At 32.8% G+C, this 21042-nt stretch overlaps 1 protein-coding gene across 4 annotated transcripts in view; it reads right to left on the minus strand.

The window, feature by feature from the left end:
* Nucleotides 1-21042, minus strand: part of LOC111001832 (voltage-dependent calcium channel type A subunit alpha-1) — a 33181-nt gene that overhangs the window by 10424 nt on the left and 1715 nt on the right. The window contains exons 2-35 of one of the 4 annotated variants that reach the window (XM_045630309.1): nt 20682-20816; nt 18241-18373; nt 17631-17770; nt 16598-16698; nt 16074-16229; nt 15232-15452; nt 14885-14988; nt 14331-14446; nt 14195-14254; nt 14010-14111; nt 13660-13677; nt 12942-13139; nt 12434-12648; nt 12147-12359; nt 11898-12071; nt 11613-11669; nt 11399-11479; nt 10703-10794; nt 10510-10632; nt 9860-10039; nt 9197-9463; nt 8406-8549; nt 7886-8087; nt 7453-7617; nt 5350-5460; nt 4286-4369; nt 4007-4048; nt 2815-2997; nt 2036-2127; nt 1677-1830; nt 1358-1485; nt 941-1143; nt 657-868; nt 165-200 (exon numbers count right to left, since the gene is read on the minus strand). In XM_045630309.1, coding sequence (XP_045486265.1) covers nt 165-200; nt 657-868; nt 941-1143; nt 1358-1485; nt 1677-1830; nt 2036-2127; nt 2815-2997; nt 4007-4048; nt 4286-4369; nt 5350-5460; nt 7453-7617; nt 7886-8087; nt 8406-8549; nt 9197-9463; nt 9860-10039; nt 10510-10632; nt 10703-10794; nt 11399-11479; nt 11613-11669; nt 11898-12071; nt 12147-12359; nt 12434-12648; nt 12942-13139; nt 13660-13677; nt 14010-14111; nt 14195-14254; nt 14331-14446; nt 14885-14988; nt 15232-15452; nt 16074-16229; nt 16598-16698; nt 17631-17770; nt 18241-18373; nt 20682-20816 — 4642 coding nt within the window. Of the gene's footprint in view, nt 1-164; nt 201-656; nt 869-940; nt 1144-1357; nt 1486-1676; nt 1831-2035; nt 2128-2814; nt 2998-4006; nt 4049-4285; nt 4370-5349; nt 5461-6102; nt 6214-7452; nt 7618-7885; nt 8088-8405; nt 8550-9196; nt 9464-9859; nt 10040-10509; nt 10633-10702; nt 10795-11398; nt 11480-11612; nt 11670-11897; nt 12072-12146; nt 12360-12433; nt 12649-12941; nt 13140-13659; nt 13678-14009; nt 14112-14194; nt 14255-14330; nt 14447-14679; nt 14796-14884; nt 14989-15231; nt 15453-16073; nt 16230-16597; nt 16699-17630; nt 17771-18240; nt 18374-20681; nt 20831-21042 lie in introns of those variants that run through there. The other 3 variants (XM_045630311.1, XM_045630310.1, XM_045630312.1) reach the window with 3 other exon arrangements.

Below are 21042 nucleotides of genomic sequence, written 5' to 3' on the forward strand. Positions count from 1 at the left end.
CGGGTTGTGAAACTAATATTATTCATCATCGTGTCCTGAGATTCTTTTGATACTTATGAAAAATTATTTAAACACGATGCGAAAGAAATATATGAAAAAAACAAAAATCTAAAATAGTGCAAGAAAAGGTAGTTAAGTTCGTTCCGTAAAATATTTAATACTACCGGCTGATTGGCAGTAGGGCTATTCTCGCTGAATGCCTGAAAAGTAAACCACCATTGTAGTCGACTCTGAGGAGTCGATTTCAACTAAAGTGACTCTGTATTGTTGTACTCGATCCGTTAACGAAAAATAGCTAACACAAAGCCAATCAGTGCGCAAATTACACTTCACGAAATATATACACAAATGGTTGGTTCGATGAAACACCGATAATAACAACAATACATCCACAAGGACAACACAACGCTAGTCTGCTAACTATAACGTGTCAGTCATCATCTAATGTAAGGAGTTCGGGGACATTAACAATCACTACTTCTTTAACAGTGTAATTAACCTATTCATCAATCTTTACATTTGGCTCAAAGTAAAAGAAATTGCTAAAGATTTTATTTATATTATATCGTTTACTCTGGCTTCATTGGGACCGACATACCTTAAGATATGTTTGTAATACGTTTCTTATCTCGTAGTTAAAATGAAACAAATCTTACCGGCAAACCAGTGGGTTCATTCTGGCCAAACCTAGTGGACTTCCAACTCTCGAGGATGAGGAGACCGCCATAGATTTTTCCAACGGTTAGGTTTCTTCCATTCAAGACATCGCTACGAGGAACTAACAGGTCCAACATTTTCCTCGCTTGCAGCGGCCAAATCCGGGTTATTGTTTCCCTAAGTTCTTCATCGGCTTGGTCCATTTCTTCAGCTAAGTCATTACATTAAAAATATTATGATTGTCCAAAATATGTCAATGTTTTTAAACCTAGCAGGGTCTTACCTGTTCTCATTTTTATACTAAGATTCTCTCGAATTAATGCAAACAGCGTTGTCGTAAAATTTACTTTTCCTTCTTCATCTAATGGCATATTCATCCTAATTAATTTTTTATATGCTAATCTATTGGGACATTTGTTTCCAAACCCCAGCGGCGGATCCATATTTTTTAACATATCATACATTTCTGTATAGTGGATCTTCCCCCTGAAAATAAATATATATTAATAACCTGAAACCGATTAAACTGAGAATTGGCCTATCAAGAATAGAAGAGATAAGGCGAGTATCAAGAGTATATATCACAAGAGCGATGCTTTCGCAAAGGTATGGTTCAGAGATCAAGAGGAAAAAGTTATGAAAACCATAATGCAATATGACAACAAAACAAAAGTTATAATAGAAAATTTGCAAAACTTACGTGGCATTTGGGTCATATTCAGCCCATATCCTAACAAATTCGTCTAGATGATGCGCTCCGAGAATGGATGAATCCCTTGTTAAGTAATCGAAATTATCCATAATGACAGCAACGAAAAGATTCAACATCTGAAAATTTTCAAATTAACGATTATTTTATTTTATAAAAAAATAAATTGAATCACGTTTTCATAATCAATATATATTATTTGAAAGCTCAAAACAAACAGTCAATATCCAAAAATTATCGCAAAATACTTGTAAATTAAATTATCGCTTATTAAAATCTATTTGAAGAATTTATTTTACAATGAACTCACCAGAAAGGAACAGAAAAATATAAATGACACGAAGTAGGCGTACGCAAGTGTACTGCCACACATCTCGGACGGTGACTTCCCGGCTTCTTTATCACATTTGGCAGGCTTTAAACAGGCCAACATTATATTTGGCCAGGATTCACCCGTAGCACACCTGTTCAATTGAGATAGACATATTACCCACATATTTGGAACGAGAATATTAGCAAGTCTCGTTATGAATTTGAAGGCAATTAAAAATGTTGTATAATATGTTATTTGCACACTTACAAACAAAAAAAATACAATTTTATAAAGAGCATTTATTATTTAAGACTAGTTGTCAAAGTTTGTAAAGTGACTTATAGTTAAATAATTACCTAAATAGTAACATGAGAGCTTGAATAAAGCTCCGAAAATTGTTGTGTCTGTTCATATCAGACTCTGCCGCTAAATCTATATTTCCGAACACCTGGAAATAAAAAAAATCACTTAGTTTGAACATGAAATAAGTTTTGAGTTATAATTTCTTATATTGAAACTCTTTTAATTATTTTCCTTATTTTAAATAATTTCCCTAATAATATTCAAAAGCAAACGAATACCACGCTAAAAACTATATATCTATAGTCTTATATTATATATACATATTAATATTAAGTTTCTATGTAAATTTATGATTTTTTTTTGTAATGAATATAGACAAAAATTTAAAAGCCAATAAAAAGGTTAACCTATATTTATTTTTATAGGCTAACCTTTTTATTGGCTTTTAAATTTTTGTCTATAATTATTTTTATTTATTATTATTGCAATTTTTTCTTTGATTTTGTTTTATTATATTCAATTAGTTATAGTAACGCTTGTTTTAAGTTTTTAGTTTTTTTTGTTTCTTTTGTTAATTGTTTTTTATTTTTTGTACTCTACCCTCTGATGGTGTTTCTTTAACGTTGTTTCTCATTAGGGTTGCCTGGAAGAAATCGCTTGTAAGCGATAAGGCCGCCCTTTGCCTTATATCTTTTGTAACTGTTTATTTTTTATTTTTGTTATGTGTGTTTTTGTATAAGGCAATAAAAGATAAATAAATAAATAAAAATAAATAAAAAAAATAAAGTTCTTTAAACATAAACATATATTACTTTCAATGGTAGTGACGCACCTGCATTCCGATGATTGCGTAGATGAAAAATAACATCGCGATGAGAAGGCACACGTAGGGTAAGGCTTTGAAACTCTGCACGAAAGTCCACAACAGTATTCGAATGGTGTAACCCTGTCGGAGCAACTTGATCAGTCGCGCGGCTCGGAACAGGCGAAGGAAACCAACGTTGAATGTGTTTTCCTGGAAATTATTATAGTCATATTATATTAGACATAATTATTAAAAAATTACACGCGTGTAATCACTATGAAATCTATAAGTTTTTGTTGATCTGCGCAAAAGATTCGTAATAATTTTTTTAACATCTGAATTGTATGTTAAATTTAACTTTTCTAAGTTTTATAATAGGATTATCATATTATTTGTATATAGATAATGATTTTAAATACAAGTATTTTACTTGTTATAACTCTAATTTATTACATTATTTACGGATGGAACGTGTTAGAATCAAAGAGTTAAGTTAATAATATATAAAATCTCATTGAAGAATTTTTATTTAAATGCATAATAATCGCGTAAACTAAAGATAATATAACTTTAAATTGTGCTCTAGTAATTACACGCATTTCAAATCAAACGTTTTTATAACATTTCTGTACTAATACTACGCAGGAAAATAGTTATTAATTTTCACCTAATGTTTCTTAGACCTTGAACGGCTATAACTAAATCTAATAAAACATTTGAATTCTAAACTGAATATCTATAAAAGAACTATAATTTTAGTACTTTTACGTCATAACATCTGGTATAAAACTTCGTTTATGATCTAGGTGCCTACTAATTAAAATGATTTTTACTCAAACAACGAAAAAGCGAGAAATCTGGTTAATATTCTAATACTACAAAATATAGAAATACCTACATTCAACGGATTTAAAATTTGTTTTGTCTACCTTTACAAAGTAAGAAATAACGACAAAGTTCAACAAAATTTACTTTCAGTTTTAACAAAATTAGCAACATTTCAACGGGATAAGGGTAGATACAATATCGGACGTGAATCCACGTACCCTAACTACATTTATCTATCCTAGCATTAACGTATAACTAATGACTGTCCATTAATGATACCTAATGAACTATGACAGTTCTTTAACCGGAACAACACACCAACTCTACTGATACTAGCTCTACAACACCGTCTCAACGAACTATAACTCCTAGAAAACAAAATCTCTTTTACCTGCTGACAGGAAATGTCAGCACAGTTTTCGCCCAGTTCGCTCTGTAATCAGGATATCATTCTTAAAATTTAAAATAGTAAATAAATAAACCTTTCCACTGGCCATTTTGTATTTTCTCTGTAGTGTAATTCTATGTGAACATAAAATAGTAAACAAAAAAATTCGCTCGATTGCATGATCGATAGACCTTATAAATAACTGTAGTGAGCCTTTTTTGATTCATGAAAGTTTATTGATATTATACTGTTACTCATACGTAGCAATAAAAAACAACTTACTCCAAATTCCATGATTAGGGCGTCAATAATACTTCCAATGACCGTTATGAAATCAAAAGTATTCCACGGATCTTTGAAAAAATTCTGTAAATATAAAACCAGTATTAGTTTGAAGGTTTGATGAAATTATATATTATTGAAACAATTAAACAAGCATTTTACAAATGTACGCTTTCTGAAAAAAAAATACATTAAATGCACACTTTGTATAATTTACACATTATATACAAGGATAGGAACAGGATTTTACTATTATTAAATAGAAATAGTAAAATTTGCTCTTCACAAATAAAAATATCCTCAAATTTCCATACAAAATAATAACTCTATAATTAAAATAAGCAGCATTTCAAATTCAAAAAAATCTATTAAGAGTTACATATTCAAGTCAATGTTGAATATTAATTCTACGATATTTGAAAATTCTTAAAATGTTGAAAAGGGCGATTTTGATGTTAACTAATTTTATGAAAAATAACAACTATCTACTGTAAACGCACACAAACGCAGCATTTAAATTCATTAAAAATATTAATTGAATAATTTTATGCAACTCATACATCAGCTGTTGTGTGTTAACGTGAAAGCTTCCAAAAATGTCTTTGAATTTTTCAAAGGAGTTTGAATGCGTAGGGCGTTTGTAATTTCATCTATGGACATATTTCGTATACATACTTATATCATTGTTATATCCTTTCTTATATTTTATATTTAAAAAAAATTGTTGTAAAAAAATGCTACGAAGAAGTATACCACTATCAGCGGTCATGAACTATACCAAAGAAAAAACATTTTTAAATATTACAAGTGAACTAATACAGCTGTTTGCCAACGTTGACCGATTATTAAGTTAAATAAGTTTCAAGCTTTCAGATGGGTAGAATTTAAGGAATCTGGAGAATAATCACATCATACACGTATTTGCCATTTGTTCTTATTACGGAGGTACACGGGAAGAAATAGGTTTACATTAAATAACATCAAAATAACCCGCTACTATTGAAATAACATTGTACTATTTATAATGAATTATGGTATGTGCTTAGTTATTAAGTGATTCTTACCGTACATCCGAACGCAATTAACTTCAGAACGGTCTCGAGTAGGAAGAAGAACGTAAATACTATGTTCATGACTGTTAACACGTCCATGAGGATCGGTGGAGCCTCGTGAAACTAACATAAAAACCAAAACCAATAAGATTTACATCGAAAACTTAGTAACACTAATCTATAAATTTATATGAAAATTTCTCAATCCTAAATATTGGCAGAAATTTTCTAAAACTTGTTATAGACTACACTAAGACGCAAACGATCCGATTCGTATCAGTGTATGTGTGTGTGTTTGTCATCTGATGGCATTGTTGAGTTTTTCGTGGACAGTGCACATGCAACATGCGAAGGCACTTGGCATGCCGACACACATACTCACTCCATTTAGTAATAAATGTGACCACTTACCTTTCAAAGTCTGCGGAATGTAGACTTACCTCAGCGGCGTCAACACGTGTGGCTAAAAACCTGGATTGCACATTGAGTATTTGTGACCTATGGTGCAATAAGCGCAGCTCTGTGACACGTGCAACATGCATCGATGAGGGATACATGCATAAAAACGCAACATATAATAAATTAGCTTCAACGTTCTTCATCTCTAATGGAATTCGGAAAGGAACATTTACTTGGTTCGAAGTTATCCCATACAGTCATGTAAGTATACAAAGTTTTGTTAGTAACAGAAAGAGTACATTTGTAATACTGTTCATGGTATGAATATCGCAGTGTCTGCTCAGTGAGTGTAAGGTGTGTACTTACTTTGACACCATAAGCGATGATTTTCAACACAGTTTCCACAGAAAACATTCCAGTAAACCCCATATTCGAATACTTGAGGATATCCGAGTAGAGATCGTTTTGATTATAGAACTGCCATGTGATGAGGAGTTGGTAAAACCCGTGACAAAGAAAACAATTTATTTGTTATTTAGATTGTAAAGAATTTCTGTTATTTGGGATGAAATTTTACCGCGTACATTCCCAAATAAGTACTATTTAGGGTAATGTATGACTACTTAATAATATAGGTATGAATGAAACATAACATTAAAATAAATCAACTGTGCATATATAAATAACATTAAAATATTCTTTGGATATAAAATATTCTATAAAAGGATTCGGGATAAATACAGACTGATGCATTTAAATTTTTTCGATTCTTGATCAATTTTGTTCGGGGTTTGTAAGTCCAATAAAATCAAATTGCAAAGCACCACCTCAATTTGTCGGCATAAGGCCGGTTCCATCATGCAATCTGGTCGTAGGAGCAATCGGAGCTCGCTGTAAAGTCATGCAACACGAACAACATGTATGGCTCATGCCACAACTGGTTAGAAAAGTTGTGCATTCACAGGCACCTCGGACTGATGAAAAAGATAATCAGTCCGGTGCAGCAGTTGTGCAGGACGGATAGGTCATCGTGCAAACACATTTATACGAACATATAAATATATTTTAAATAGCAAGCGAGGAAGAAAGGAACATCGAACAGAAAACACATAAGGAGACAATGAAAATATAATATTGGCGATACACTTGACGATAATGCTGGTAGAATTTGGAAAACGGCGCATTCCGATGCTGTGTACACTGACGCCGAAAGGAAACTAGCAATTGTGTTGTGTTGTGAGTGTCTGTAATTTGGCAGTCTACATTTTATTGCCAATTGTTAATTCCTAATTCTATTCTAAGTGTTTGTGAACTTAGCATATTTTGGAATCCAAATCAAGCTTCGTTTTGATTACGGTATTTTAATATTTGTGCTTGTGATTTTGAGCACCTTCTATCATCTATGCTAAGTATGTGCCGGTGTTACACCCTTCGTGTTTACGATTTTCTCAGTGCTTTTTGTTTACAGTAAAGTAAATATCAATGTGTCAAGTTGATTATGAACAGAATATTCTTTAAGTCGATTTTGGGACATAGCTTAGGTCCATTATGATATCGCTAAATTGTAATGTTCTAGCTGTCAATTATGATTATATCTTACGTTCATACTTAGCTATATGTTGATGATTTTACTGTAAATACCTCGCATAGTAACGATATAATGTTATGAAATAAATTGTACATATAGAGATTCTAAGTGATCAACTCAATACATACCTTCATCATAAGCAATAATGTATTAAGCACGATCAGTGCCATGATGAAGTACTCAAAGGGTGTGGAGACGACTACTCTCCATACTTTGTACTTAAGGCTCCCCCTTTTACTTGGCATATACCTTTCTAAAGGCCTCGCTTCTATGGTAAAGTCAATACACGATTTCTGGAAAAGTACGAAACGTTCAAAAAATTATTTAAGATTCTTATAGGTAATTTCAATTGATCAATTCTAGGGATGCTCATTTTTTATATTTTATCTTTACATGCATTCATATTTAAGATAAGATAATAAGAATTTTTATTAATTAAAATAATATCAATAAGTAAGGCTGGTAAATTTTTTCGTCTCGGGTAATTTCTTTCTATCTATCTAATGATTTTTTTAAAACACGTAACGTAATTGTATATCATCGATTGTATATTAAAGGTACCTGATTCTTATCGATTTCGCCATCTTGTAACTCAGCTTCACCCTGTTCTTGAAATGTAATAATAATCAAAGCTACGAATATGTTAACGAAGAAGAACGGAAACACTACAAAGTAAACTATATAAAATATGGACATTTCTATTCGAAAATTCTGTATAGGTCCCCGATCTTCATACGTCGCGGCCATTGAGTTTTGAAGCACTCTGTAAAGAGAGAAATTTCATTAGATTAATCTAAATAATCTTGTTGTATCTATAGCGTAAAGTAGTAGTATAATGGACGTTTCGTTTTTAAGTTCATTAGTAGTATAATGGACGATTCTGCATATACCGATTTTAGCTTACCAATCTATGATGAATTTAGCTCTAGACTTGCTATTATATTTTAAATACCAATTTAATCCCTTACAAATGGTATGGGGTAAAAAACGATCCCTCTTTTTAAGAGCTATGAAAATATAATGTTCAAATTTTGGAAAAACTTTAAAAACTGAAAAATGTTTTAAATAGTGTTTTACATACTGTGGCCATCCTTCTCCGGTCTGTACCGCGAAAAGCGTGAGCATGGCCGATGCGACATTGTCATAGTGAAAGGATTGTGTCGTCCACTGTCGCTTGCTCACGCGCGGCAGCAGGCTGTTTGACTCGTACACGAAATACGACCCTCTGAAATTAGAGATGTTTAATTTTAGGTAAATGATTCGATTATATTATCTTTATGTATGTCTTGTACAGGTTTATTGGAGACTAAATATATTATAATCTACAATTAATTTATAATGCTAATCACATTGTTGCGTTTTTAGTTATTATGTAACTTTAATAGCCACCAGGAGATCACAAACAAGTTTCTCATAATGGACCTTGGACGTCAAACGGAACACAAAATGTAGAAATTTTACCTAAAAATAAAATTTATATTTTATGTTTCCTAACACGTCCGTCCCAATACGCTCTTCTAGTTCTCTTATTATGAGATAAACAACGAACAAGAATTCTGGCGGCTTGCTTTAGCGCGGAAAAAGTTATTTCCAGTTTCAAAAGCTGGGCGCTGGCGGCGGTGTCACCGTGTCAGGTCACCAAAGGGGGAAAGGGTCGGATACTAGCGATTTGGGCGGAAAGCGAAATGACGAACTCTGCTAATAATGGACCTCGGACGTCAAACGGAACACATAATATGAACTATAAATTTTAAATATGTTAATTTTACTAAAATTTGCCACTGAACATTTCACGAATTAATGATTTGTGGGCGCTGACTAACAGGTGTATGTATGAGAATAATATTAAAGGAATATTAAATATGTACTTACTGGCAGTCTTCGAAGGTATTCTTACTGATATCGTTGCAGAAAAAAAATTTACCATTAAAAAGTTGAACTGCAATTACAGCAAATATGAATTGAAACAATATGTACACTATGAGAATGTTTATCACGTTTTTCAAAGAGTTCACAACACAGTCAAACACTGCTTTTAACTTTGGAACACGTTTAATAGTTTTTAAAGGTCTGAGCACTCTCAACACTCTTAACGATTTTATGGTGGACAGATTCTGCCCCGCCCCCTTCTTTACACCTCTGTAACAAAAATTCACTTTACTTCATAGTATATTCTAGAACTACAAGGTGACTACGTTAACTGTGTTAGACGTTCTTTGAATATATGTGTTTTTTTTAATACGTTATTGACTATACAATCAATTAATTATTCCGGTAATTTATATTTTGATATGACGCTATGTACGGCATTAATTTCGAATATACATAAAAAATAGTATTAAAAATCGTGAACGAAAATATAATTTACAATTAAAACTGGTAAGACTATAGAGCTTCATGGTTATTAATTATTAATAATTACTAACGTATTACGTTTATTATTTCTTTTGGCTATGTTTTTCGCCATTTTGTGCAATGAAGTGTTAATAAATAAATAAATCCTGTGTAAGATGAAGATCCAAACAATTGACTTACCCAATTTCAAAGCCGAAACTAACGAGTGCGCATATGACGACAGCGGCATCCATGATATTCCACAGGTCCCGCAGATAGGCGCCTGGGTGGAACAGGATGCCGAGATCGACTATCTTCAGCAACATCTCCACGGTAAACACGCCCGTGAAAGCGTAGTCAAAGTAGTTTAGCACAGTATTTCTAAAACGGAGAAAATATTTCAATTAAAATACACATAATTGAGTAAAACTGCGGTGAATTAGTATTCGGCGTCTCGTATCTGACTACTCACTAGTTTATAAAGTTAACAATAAATTAAATTATTCGTGCGTTATTTAAAAAAGGCTGTAGACTCTTCGCCTTTAGATCGCCTTTTCTAATATGTGATCGGCTTTCGGTCACAGACGCAAAAAGTCGACTTTTTGCGTCAAGACGGTCTTCCTGACGATGTTTTCTTTTACCGTAGATTTTACCGATGTTTTCTTTCTATGAACTCATGAAGAGCCGCACGCTCAAGGCTCTTGACCAACACTGCTGCTAATAGTAGCTTACAATTGCAACACGTATAGACGTGTAGCTATGTACGTGTAGGAATCTATGAATTCCACCATTAATAGGACTTGTCAAATAATTACGATGTTTAACTAAAAACTTATTATAAAAAATCTTACCTATCACTATCTTCGACTACAGGGTCCTCTGCTGCTAACGCCACAGAACTCATACATATAACTAACATGATAAAAAAATCAAAATATCTTAAATTTACAATCCAGTGTGCGCCTCGTCTTATTCTGAAACACACAATTTAAGATTAACCCAGATATAAATAGCTCTATTAATTCGCTTTTTTGTTGCACTTACGGATTTGTAGGTGACAAAATAAACATGGACGAATATGGCAGCATTGGTTTTGGTCCATCCGGTACTTCCTCATCCTCTTTCTTTTCTTCCTTCTAAAAGAGAAGATACACTAAACAATTGAATTCCAATAAAATAAATAAGCTTACTTTATTCAGTTTTTGGAACCTGATTAACATTATGTTTACTTCCAATATGTACAGTTCAATAATTTAATTAAAATAATATTAATCTCGTCAGACGCTACATTTCCGGCTAAGATTTTTCCTATGTTCATATAACATGCAACTCTAAAACAAAAAAGATGGAAAACGATATGTACTATCAAATAATATCTAAATAAATATCGAATCAAATAAAACGTTGTATGAATACTTCTTAAATCAATTAAATTAAACATCTAGATCTAGACTCAATTTTAAAATCATATTAGAAATCCTAATATCAGTTCGCCCACAGAAGCAACATTGATCCAGTAATGAAAGTGGGACCTAAAATATTGTGGTGACCAGACTACGAATATATATTTATTGCATGATGAATATAATATAAAACGGCTCTATGACATAGTTTTGAAAGTAGAAAAATTACGGTTAATGATGACTGTTATTCGATTTAAAAAATTATCAACAATATTTTAGGTCTTATAAATCAATGAGCACTTGAAGCACAGCATTGCTTAGCACCATCTTCTGTTACCTTCCTAGCTGATGCCGGAAGTTTGTCTCCACTTGGAGTTCCGTCAATCGCGTGTAAAGCGTCCATTTCTTTCTCCAATTCCTAATTAGCCGAAAAAGTTGTTGTTGTATGTAAATTTAAAATTTTGTAACAACGATCGCGGTCATACAACAACTATGTGGAAAATTCCATAAGCAATAAGCTTGCATTAAAATATACACAAAGGTTTACGCACCTGCGATTGTTTCTCCTTGTCTTCCTCGACCTGTTCTTCTTCAGCTGCTGTCAATTCCTGAAATTATATCGCGACATTTACACGAGAAGCGGCATACAAATGAACAATTGGGCAAAAACGATAAACACTCAACATTTCAGTGCTGAAAAATGTAGGTATATTCTGGCCGACAACATTATCGTATGTATATTCTTAACAAAGATAACATTCATTTTATGTTATTTAAATTCCTAATGTAATCGTCTCGGCTAAAATATAACCTGTCTTTATTATGACAATACCAACCTGTGCATTCGCCAAGTTGTCAACAGCGATGGCAAGAAACACGTTTAGCAACGTGTAGTTACCAAATAGCACGAGGATAACAAAGTATAAAGAATACAACATTCCTTTTTGTATGCCACCTTGGGATTGGATACCGTGATACATAACTTCATTCCAATCCTCCCCCGTTAGGATCTTAAAATAAATAATAGAAAACATATATTTATACAAATATATAGTTGTCATAATACGTATTAATTTAGTACAAACCTGGAAGACGGTAAGTAATGCGATTGGAAATGTATTGAAGTTTGTAGGTGGCGTGCCTTCCTCGAAATTAAATTGACCGCCAAATAACTGCATTCCCAACAATGCGAAGATGAGAATGAACAAGAAGAGAAGAAACAATAGAGAGATAATGGATCTCATCGAATTTAGAAGAGATATCACAAGGTTTCTCAGAGATGACCAGTATTTTGTGACCTGAAACAAGTTTATAAATATATCTGACAATACTAATTTTTTCTTCACTCAATTAATTAATATACTAATATTACCTTAAATATCCTTAACAATCTAAGAGCCCTTAGAACTGACAGACCAAACGAGCCTCCCTTTACTTCGGACCAAACCACTTCGAATATGGAGCCAGATATGACTACGCAATCGAAGCGGTTAAACGATGATTCGAAGTAAATTCGTGGACCGAGAGCATACATTTTGATCCACATTTCCATCATGAACAGCCCCAAGAACACAAATTCGGCATAGTCTGTAAGTATCACAGATAACCAATCAATAAAAAGCAATAAATATAAAGCATATAATATAATAATATGTACCCTTCATAGTCAAAGTCAAGTCAAAGTCAAATTCATTTATTCATATAGGTAACATAATGTACACTTATAAGACAGTAAGGTTCTAAATTTAACCAGTGAATTAAAAAAGGTATTTCGATGCAGCTCTTATTCAATTAATTATTAAGAGGTAAACGAGTTTTATTTGTTACGACTATGCGTACGGGTAGTCATACGTAATGAGCAAAATAGTGTATGTACTTACATAAAAACGAAGTAAGCCACTTTGGTTGTCTATAGTGCTCAACCGCTACACATATCGTATTAAAGAGCACCAAAACTATGACGAACCAGTAAAACCACTGAGTTTTGACGGTGTGTCGGATCCAAAACCTAAATCTTTTTTCTTTCCTCCAGAAGTCAGCGCATTTTCCTGCTGATCTTGTTTTGCTTTTCAAGAACCCTGTAATAGCACAAATTTGTTTACAAACCATAAATTTGAATACCAAATATGTTCTACAATTAACATTTTGTGTTAATTTAAGCTAGACTTAACTAGTCATTATAGTTTTGGCTGAGGTATTGGTACATTTGTTTCAGATATTCGATATCAAGCCTGAATACAGGCCAGTGCGAGTAATTGGTCATTTGCTGAAACACATCTAAATTCAGTATTCGTTGCAATTTGAAACTTGTATAAATCTCATTCAACTACCCCCACGAGACAACTATCATGTTCGGGAAATGGAAGCGTTACGCTTTAGGGTAACTTTTAGTTAAAACTTTTGCTATTTTAAGCTTTGATCTAAGGAAGGTAGGGCTTAATTACATTTGGTATAGGGAATAAATATCTAATAAATTAATCTGGTACTTGTACTAGGTATCATGAGGGAAAACTATTGTCCTACATCTAGGTCTAAACTATGTATACTACGTAGAAGATGAAAAGGAATATTCTACCAGCGCCACGCTTGATCCCATACCTTGCTTTTTCTTTGGAACTGTAAACAACCAACATATAATTTACAGTAAGGAATTGACGTCATGAGGGATGTGTTTAGAATTAGTTACTGGAGATAGATACGACATGCAACATGTAGCCAATGTTTGAAAAAGTTTGGGAAATCCGAATTAGTATTTACAGTAACTAAAAGCAATAGATCGATCGTTAGCTTACTTTTTTGATAATATTAGTAAGATGTAGAATAAAGAATTCATTACTGTAGAAAATTTTAGCTACTACAATGTTTTTAATAGTTTCAACTAAATAAAACTAAAATGATTATCTAACACAACACGAAATAAATTTAAAAATTATGATGTGCTAACTGACCGTCATCGCCACAGTCTTCATCCTGTTCTTCCTCTTCTGTATCTGTGCTTTTACTTTTCCCTAAGTTCTTTAACTTCTTTTTTGCTGCTGCTCTTCTTCGGGCTGTAAAAATATAAATGCGAAAAAATGGTACAGACATTGATATAAATCATATTAATGAAGATGTAAATTGTTTTATCGTATACCTTCTATAATATGCATTCTTTCTTCTTCTGTTGTTCTTTCTTCCGCTAATATTACTTCCTCTGAAAAATACGGAAGAAATATTTTTAAAGTTCCAAAACCAATAATCATAATGGTTAAGAATCTACAAAATCTTACCTGCTTTACAAATCCACTCAACGTAACCATTGAGTTCTCTCTCCAGCATTTGTTGTCTTCTTATTTTAAGAAATTCTTGTCTATTTTCTACTTTCTCTCTTTCTTTAGCAAACTCACTGGAAAATAGCGTTAATACAAGTTCTACTGGAGCAATGTAGTGTAGGATAATGCTTATATTGAAATGAAATGTAAAACATGATAACAAAATATACATAAGAATAAATCAGAAGAACAAAGAAAAAACCACACAAATAAGAAACGAAATTAGCTTTGATGATGTTGGGGGTTGAACGTATCTAAATGTTAACCACAATAATTAGCAAAATACACGTTATATCACACGTCACACCTGCTTCAGTTATCCAGCTAATGTACCCCGTGAAGTCTTGGTTAAACATTTGCCTCGCTCTTTCCTTTTGAAACTGAGCTCGACGTTCGACTCGAGTTCTTTCATTAGAGAACTCTCTGAATAGAAACTTAAAATTGAACAAAAATCGAAACGAAACAACGTAAAAAATGAGAATGTACAGAGTTTAACTATGGAAACAACTCACCCGCTAAGAACACCGAGAACTAAGTTGAGCATGAAGAATGAACCCAATACTATTAGAGGCACAAAGTAAATCCAGTTAAATGTGCTACCTAAGGCGTCATTCGTCTGAAACAAACAGAATTTGATTATTTCGATGTAATTTGATTACACAGTTAGGTTTGTAGTATTAAGCAAAACGGCGCCGTTCTAACAATGTTATATTAAGAAGCTGCATATCGGAGTTCTTAATTGACACTTAAATTAATAAAAACCTTTTATTATATTCACAGCAGTATACTATATTTCTTGAGGATATCCTCGTCAAATGCATTAACTGCTAGAAAGAACAGATTAAAATATAAAAATTACCCAGTAGAGTATAGCTGTCCATCCCTCCATAGTAATACACTGGAAGACAGTAAGCATAGCGAATCCAATGTTGTCAAAGGACGTAATTCCTCTGTTAGGTCCTTCCCATTTCTCCAGACACGTGCTTTTGTCGTAGGCACACACATGCGCACCGTACGGAGCAAGTGTCTCATTATCTGCATTGCATGGTGTTGGAGTGTCTCCATCATTTACTATTTCATCTATAATGATTTTAAATTTGTTAGATTTATAATAATCACACAGTAGTCCCAAACTAACTTGTTTCATCTAATGCATCTTAAATATTAGGAAAACAGTCCTTGAAACATAGCAGCAAAACGATATTTGCAGCAAGAACAAAGACAGTTAAGTTTGTTTAATAATTTATATCTTCAATTAAAATATAAAGTTCATTGGATCTATTCAATCTATTCAGTAATATTAATGTTTTTATATCTTTGTAAGGTAACAATTTGAAACGAATGACGAAGACTTGAGCAATTAGTGCAGTAGACAAAAATTCAAAGTTATTAAGGATAATTAAAAACTTTTTAATAAATGTAACAGCTTAAAGTTGGTGCCTGGATCGAAGTAATACTGAATTTATTGTGGCTGCAAAGTAGGTCATACCCACGTTGGCTGCACACAACGCGACACAAATTCGACTTGTTTACAGCGTACAACTTCAATTATCATAACAAGAATTTTATGAAATCTGCCAATATAATAAATGGGTTTCACAAGTTCAGTAAAGCTCGCAAAACGTGATACATTTTGCCTGTAGTAAAAAGTTTATGGGTGTAACGGCTACTAAGTAATACTCGTATGAATAAAACACTTACTTATATCCTCTAAACTATAACAAGTCTTATGTAAAGCCCCTGAGTAAAATTCAAGACCAATAATGGCGAATATGACAATTGCAAAAAGCACCAAAAGGCCGATTTGTAGCAACGGGGCCATTGCTTTGATGATGGACTTCAATACAACTTGTAGACCTGCACACGGAAGAAAATACATAAAAATAAAACAAATCAAATTGCAAATATATATGATTGGGATATATGATCGCGACTGAGACAATTTTGAATTGGAACTAGATGAATCTATCTTTGATGACCAATTAAATAAGAAGCCAATTTGGGAGTTTTAGTATTTATCTTAAGTTTATGTTTACAGTAAATAAAAGCATTACAGGAAAATAACTAAGAGTGATGAACAACATTTTGCAAAATATTCATGATTTATTATCATTAATTTATTAGTTTATGGTTACAAATATGCATTTAAGAATATTTTGCAAAGATCCAAACAACTAGTGCCAGTGATGCTAGAGGTGCTAAACTAAAAATGTACTATAACTCACTAGGAACGCCCGATACTAATTTAAGGGGCCTCAGCACCCTAATGGCACGCAAGGTCCGGAAGTCGACTTCGGGCGCCACCTCCGGCATCTGCGTGATGATACTGCCAAACACATTGCACTCCATACTATAGCTGTACTAGCCGCTAACTTAACGATAACATTACTACAAAGAATATGCTTGTTTAGTCACCTAAGACAACAAGCTACATCGTAAAGAACTTTTTATATGTCTTCGTCTCGGAAGTGCGCAAAATCAAAAACACATTCAGTGAATTTAAAAAAGGAAACAAGCACATTCCTCTATAAAACAACTCTACGGTCTATCGTATAGCTAGTTACATATTTATTATTTAGCTAAACACTTTATTTTTTACAAACGTTTAAACTAAATGCGTTACATGTATACACCTATATTTCGTGTTATATCTAAATTCTTACATATTAGCTTTAATCTGTAACACCTACGAACACATATCTTCTATTATGCAACATTTATTAGACACATTTGAAGTACATTTAGCATCGTCCAAAACTCACAAGTTTAAAACCACGCATCTAAATATTTATTAGAACAATTGTTTAAATCTTGCAAACGGCAGGAGCGCTACATTCGTCGCTAAAAAAGTTAAAAGTTCTATTTCAAATCTAGCGTTGACTACATCAAAGAGTTCGTAATCGAAAAACTAGCGGAAACACTAGAACAATAGGAACAATAATTTATATGTGAACTTTTCGCCAATTACTGTGAATTACTTGGTATCCGCGAGACGAGCTTCAGAGGGCGCAGCACTCTGAACGAGCGTAGCATCCGGAGATCAACGTCCACGTTGTATTCGGCGAAAATCGTCATCGACCTAGTTTTTGTTATTCAACATTTAGATTGGTTCACCCATCCTTACCTAATTTATTTACTTTATTGCGCCAATTCGGTTCGGTATCGCCTTTTGGCACCTAAATTTTGTAGCAAAATTCAATGTACCTCGTAATTACACATGCTTACATGAGTGATACGGATAATGAAAAATAGACTTACCCAGTTACTACAACGAAAAAATCCATTATGTTCCAAACGTTTCTAAGATACGATCCTCTGTGTAAAACAAAACCTAAGGCTAAAATTTTTAACGAGGCTTCTACACAAAATATCCCTAAAAAGTACGCCTCGGTCTTTTCCTGTAACAAAGAAAATATTCATACATAAATATTTGTATATTTAAATTGCCCCTACTTTGCCTTAAGTCGTGAAATACATAAGCGTAATAATAATGAAGTTAAAAATCACTTCCCTTTGCCCGCGAATGCGTTATCATATGCAATATCGATATTTGATTGTCTGATAAAACTAATGTGGCGTCTGTACAATAAAATAACAGACTGATAAAATAATTTGGAATATCAACTAAACACGACCGTTACGAAAATAAGTTATAGGTATACTGTAAACGCTGCGTTGCATTAGAATTAAATTCGAAGTAAATTGATTTACATGTACCCGCTACAAACTATACATTTGAATTATATCATAGAATTAACAAAAGTGTAACATTTTTAAGTTTCAAGAAAATATTTCAGTATCTGATATAGGGTTTATTTATCAGAAATCCATTTGAAATTAATGTATTAAAAATGAATTAATTCCCTACCAGATTCTGTGCTAAGATGGTCTTATCGCCGTTCGGCAGATGCTCCTCCAACGCCAGCACCACACAGTTGGCGATGATGGTAAGCAGCACCGCGTACTCAAAGGGTGGCCACTCGATAATGAACTTTGTATACCTGAAAACACGTTTTATAATTTTATAAAATTAATTTATTTACGTAAAGCCTCTTACTGATGCTTTACTTAAATATATAAATGAATGTATGTGTGTATAAATGAACTTTTGGACATAGCTAACATTATTATTTCGCTGTAATATTTAAATCAACAAATACCTCGCGTTCCGTTATAATTGAATATCATTTCCTGAATGCGAAGTATAATTGCATCCTTCATATTGACACGGGCTGGCTCTATTCATTCAATTATAACATCGAAGATGAATGATAAGCTGAATTATGTATCTCACTAATTACGGGGCATAATTAATAATATAAGCTAGTGAATAATTTTAAAGCACAGTAATTTATTCGCCAAGAGTTACAGTTGTAACAATAATAAACTACACAAAACAACAATATTCTTACAATTGCCATCACGTGATGGTTCAAGCAATATTAAGATATTATCAAATAAATTGTAAAGTATTTTTTAACAGAAAGTATTAAACGAGCTAGGTCCATAGTCGATTCTCACTTTAAAATCGATTGTCCTTTAGTTTTTATCGTGTAATTTTTTTATCTCTTCATGTAAGGTTTTATTGACTATAAGTCCTGAACAATCCTTGTCACATTAAATATCGTACGTTGCTTTTCTTGTTATGTACCAGTGTGCCGAGCGTTATTTTATGCTTTATAAATAAACAATAAAAAACGTATTAGATTGAAATTGCAGAATCTTGTTTTAGTGATGGTTTTGGCTCTTAATCATGAACAAAATCTAAAAATGATACTTGTGTTATGTGTGCAAAACCAATTTCCTGAGGAAACCGGAATATCTTAAACCTACGAATCAAAATAATAAATTAACGAAGAAACGTATGGAATCAGAAACCAAGATCCATTTAGGGTTATAGCACCACTGGATTATTAGTATTGGATATTGTAGTTCTCACTCGATTTGACTTTGACTAGAGAATTTTTCTGGTGCAGGTACCTGTACCTTTTGCATGTAAAAATATACATCTTGTTCACTATTTTATTATTATAATGTATCTTCGAGGTTTATGAATAGTTATGTTAGGGTCTACTCAGTTTGGCCTCGTTGCATAAATTACTTATTTTATACCACTTGACCCGCTTCATTTTCTAATACCAGGTGGTTATTAAGATAATATTTAAAATTATAAATTAGATCAAGATAGCTTACTTCTAGGACCCTTATATTGTCATATCAATTTTAGCTATTGAATAAACAGGCTATTTTATAAATAAAATTATAGATTTTTACTAATTAAACAATGCCGCAACGATTACAATTTATACAGAACTATACTAGAACATTTTTGACGACTTGATACTGTAAGATTTTTTGTGGATTATCTTAGTTTACGATAATTCTATTAGGATGATGTATTTTTTGTTTCCTTGTAATTTCATTTAACAAGAAAACGATTCTACTCGTATAAATACGTGGGGACTTCTGCGTAAAGTTTTGTTTTATAGACAAGTTGAACTTCTGTTCCTTATAATCAGAAGACGTAAGGTATCGAATCCTTGTCATAAGTGACTTTAAAGATAGTCTTAAGAAACAAGGAAATGTAACAATGCACGAGACGGCTGGATGACGCGCACTATAGACGCCGGTTATAGTATTAATAAAAAAATACGTAAGTAAATGAGCTACAAGGATATAAGCACAAAGGTTTACCTTTGTGATGCAAAATAAATGGGAAACGAGACGTGTTAATTATGTAACATGCATTAATATCCACTGTGCGGTATGTAATGTTAATCTCGGAACAGCTGCAAGAACCAGGCTATTAAATATTTATTTTAGCGGAGCGAAAGTTTAGCTCAACTTTGAAAACATTTGAAACATTCTAGTTGGAGATTCATAGTATAGACACTTGAAGGAATGTACATTTTTTACATTGAAAATGTTTTGTTAGGTTCTAAGTAAATATCATTATCATCTTATACATCCTGATTATGTCACAACTATTCTAAGTGTTATTCCCAAGATCTTTAACAAACGATAATGATGACTATTAAACTTAGGTCACCTAGGAATATTAAGGTTAGTTACTACTTAAATATTAACTAACTAGCTGCGTACTGAAGTATTTCCGAACCAATTCGACTTAGGGTCCTTCTAGAAAAGAGCGTACAAATTCTTAAAAGTCCGGCAACGCACTCGCGAGCCCTCTAGCATCGAGAGTGTCCATGGGCGGCGGTATCACTTAACATCAGGTGAGCTTCCTGCCCGTTTGCTCCCTATTCTATAAAACCAAACATTATTACGTTATTAGTCTTTGAAACTCACCTCCGTATAGGATTTTCGTCGGAGAATATAAAAAGCGAGCTTGGCCCCGGAGTAGCGGGCTGGTGGGCGCCGCCCATCGTATCAGCTGGCGCCGCGCGTCCCTGCGCGCCCGCCGCCTCCTGCGCTGCCGCCAACCTGAAATTCACCATAATAAATAAATAAATAAATAAAATAAAAAAGCCTTTTTATTTCCTACAAATATAACTTTTTACATTGGCCCATCTCCAAACGCTTACTTATCTAATTAAAATTAATACTTTATTTATTGTTATTAATATACTTCTTATATAATATTTGCTACTATATATATCATATTTACTACTAGATAATATTTACTATTACATTATTTTATTGTATTATT

Source organism: Pieris rapae, chromosome 12 (genome assembly GCF_905147795.1).
Source record: "Pieris rapae chromosome 12, ilPieRapa1.1, whole genome shotgun sequence".
NCBI lineage: Eukaryota > Metazoa > Arthropoda > Insecta > Lepidoptera > Pieridae > Pieris > Pieris rapae.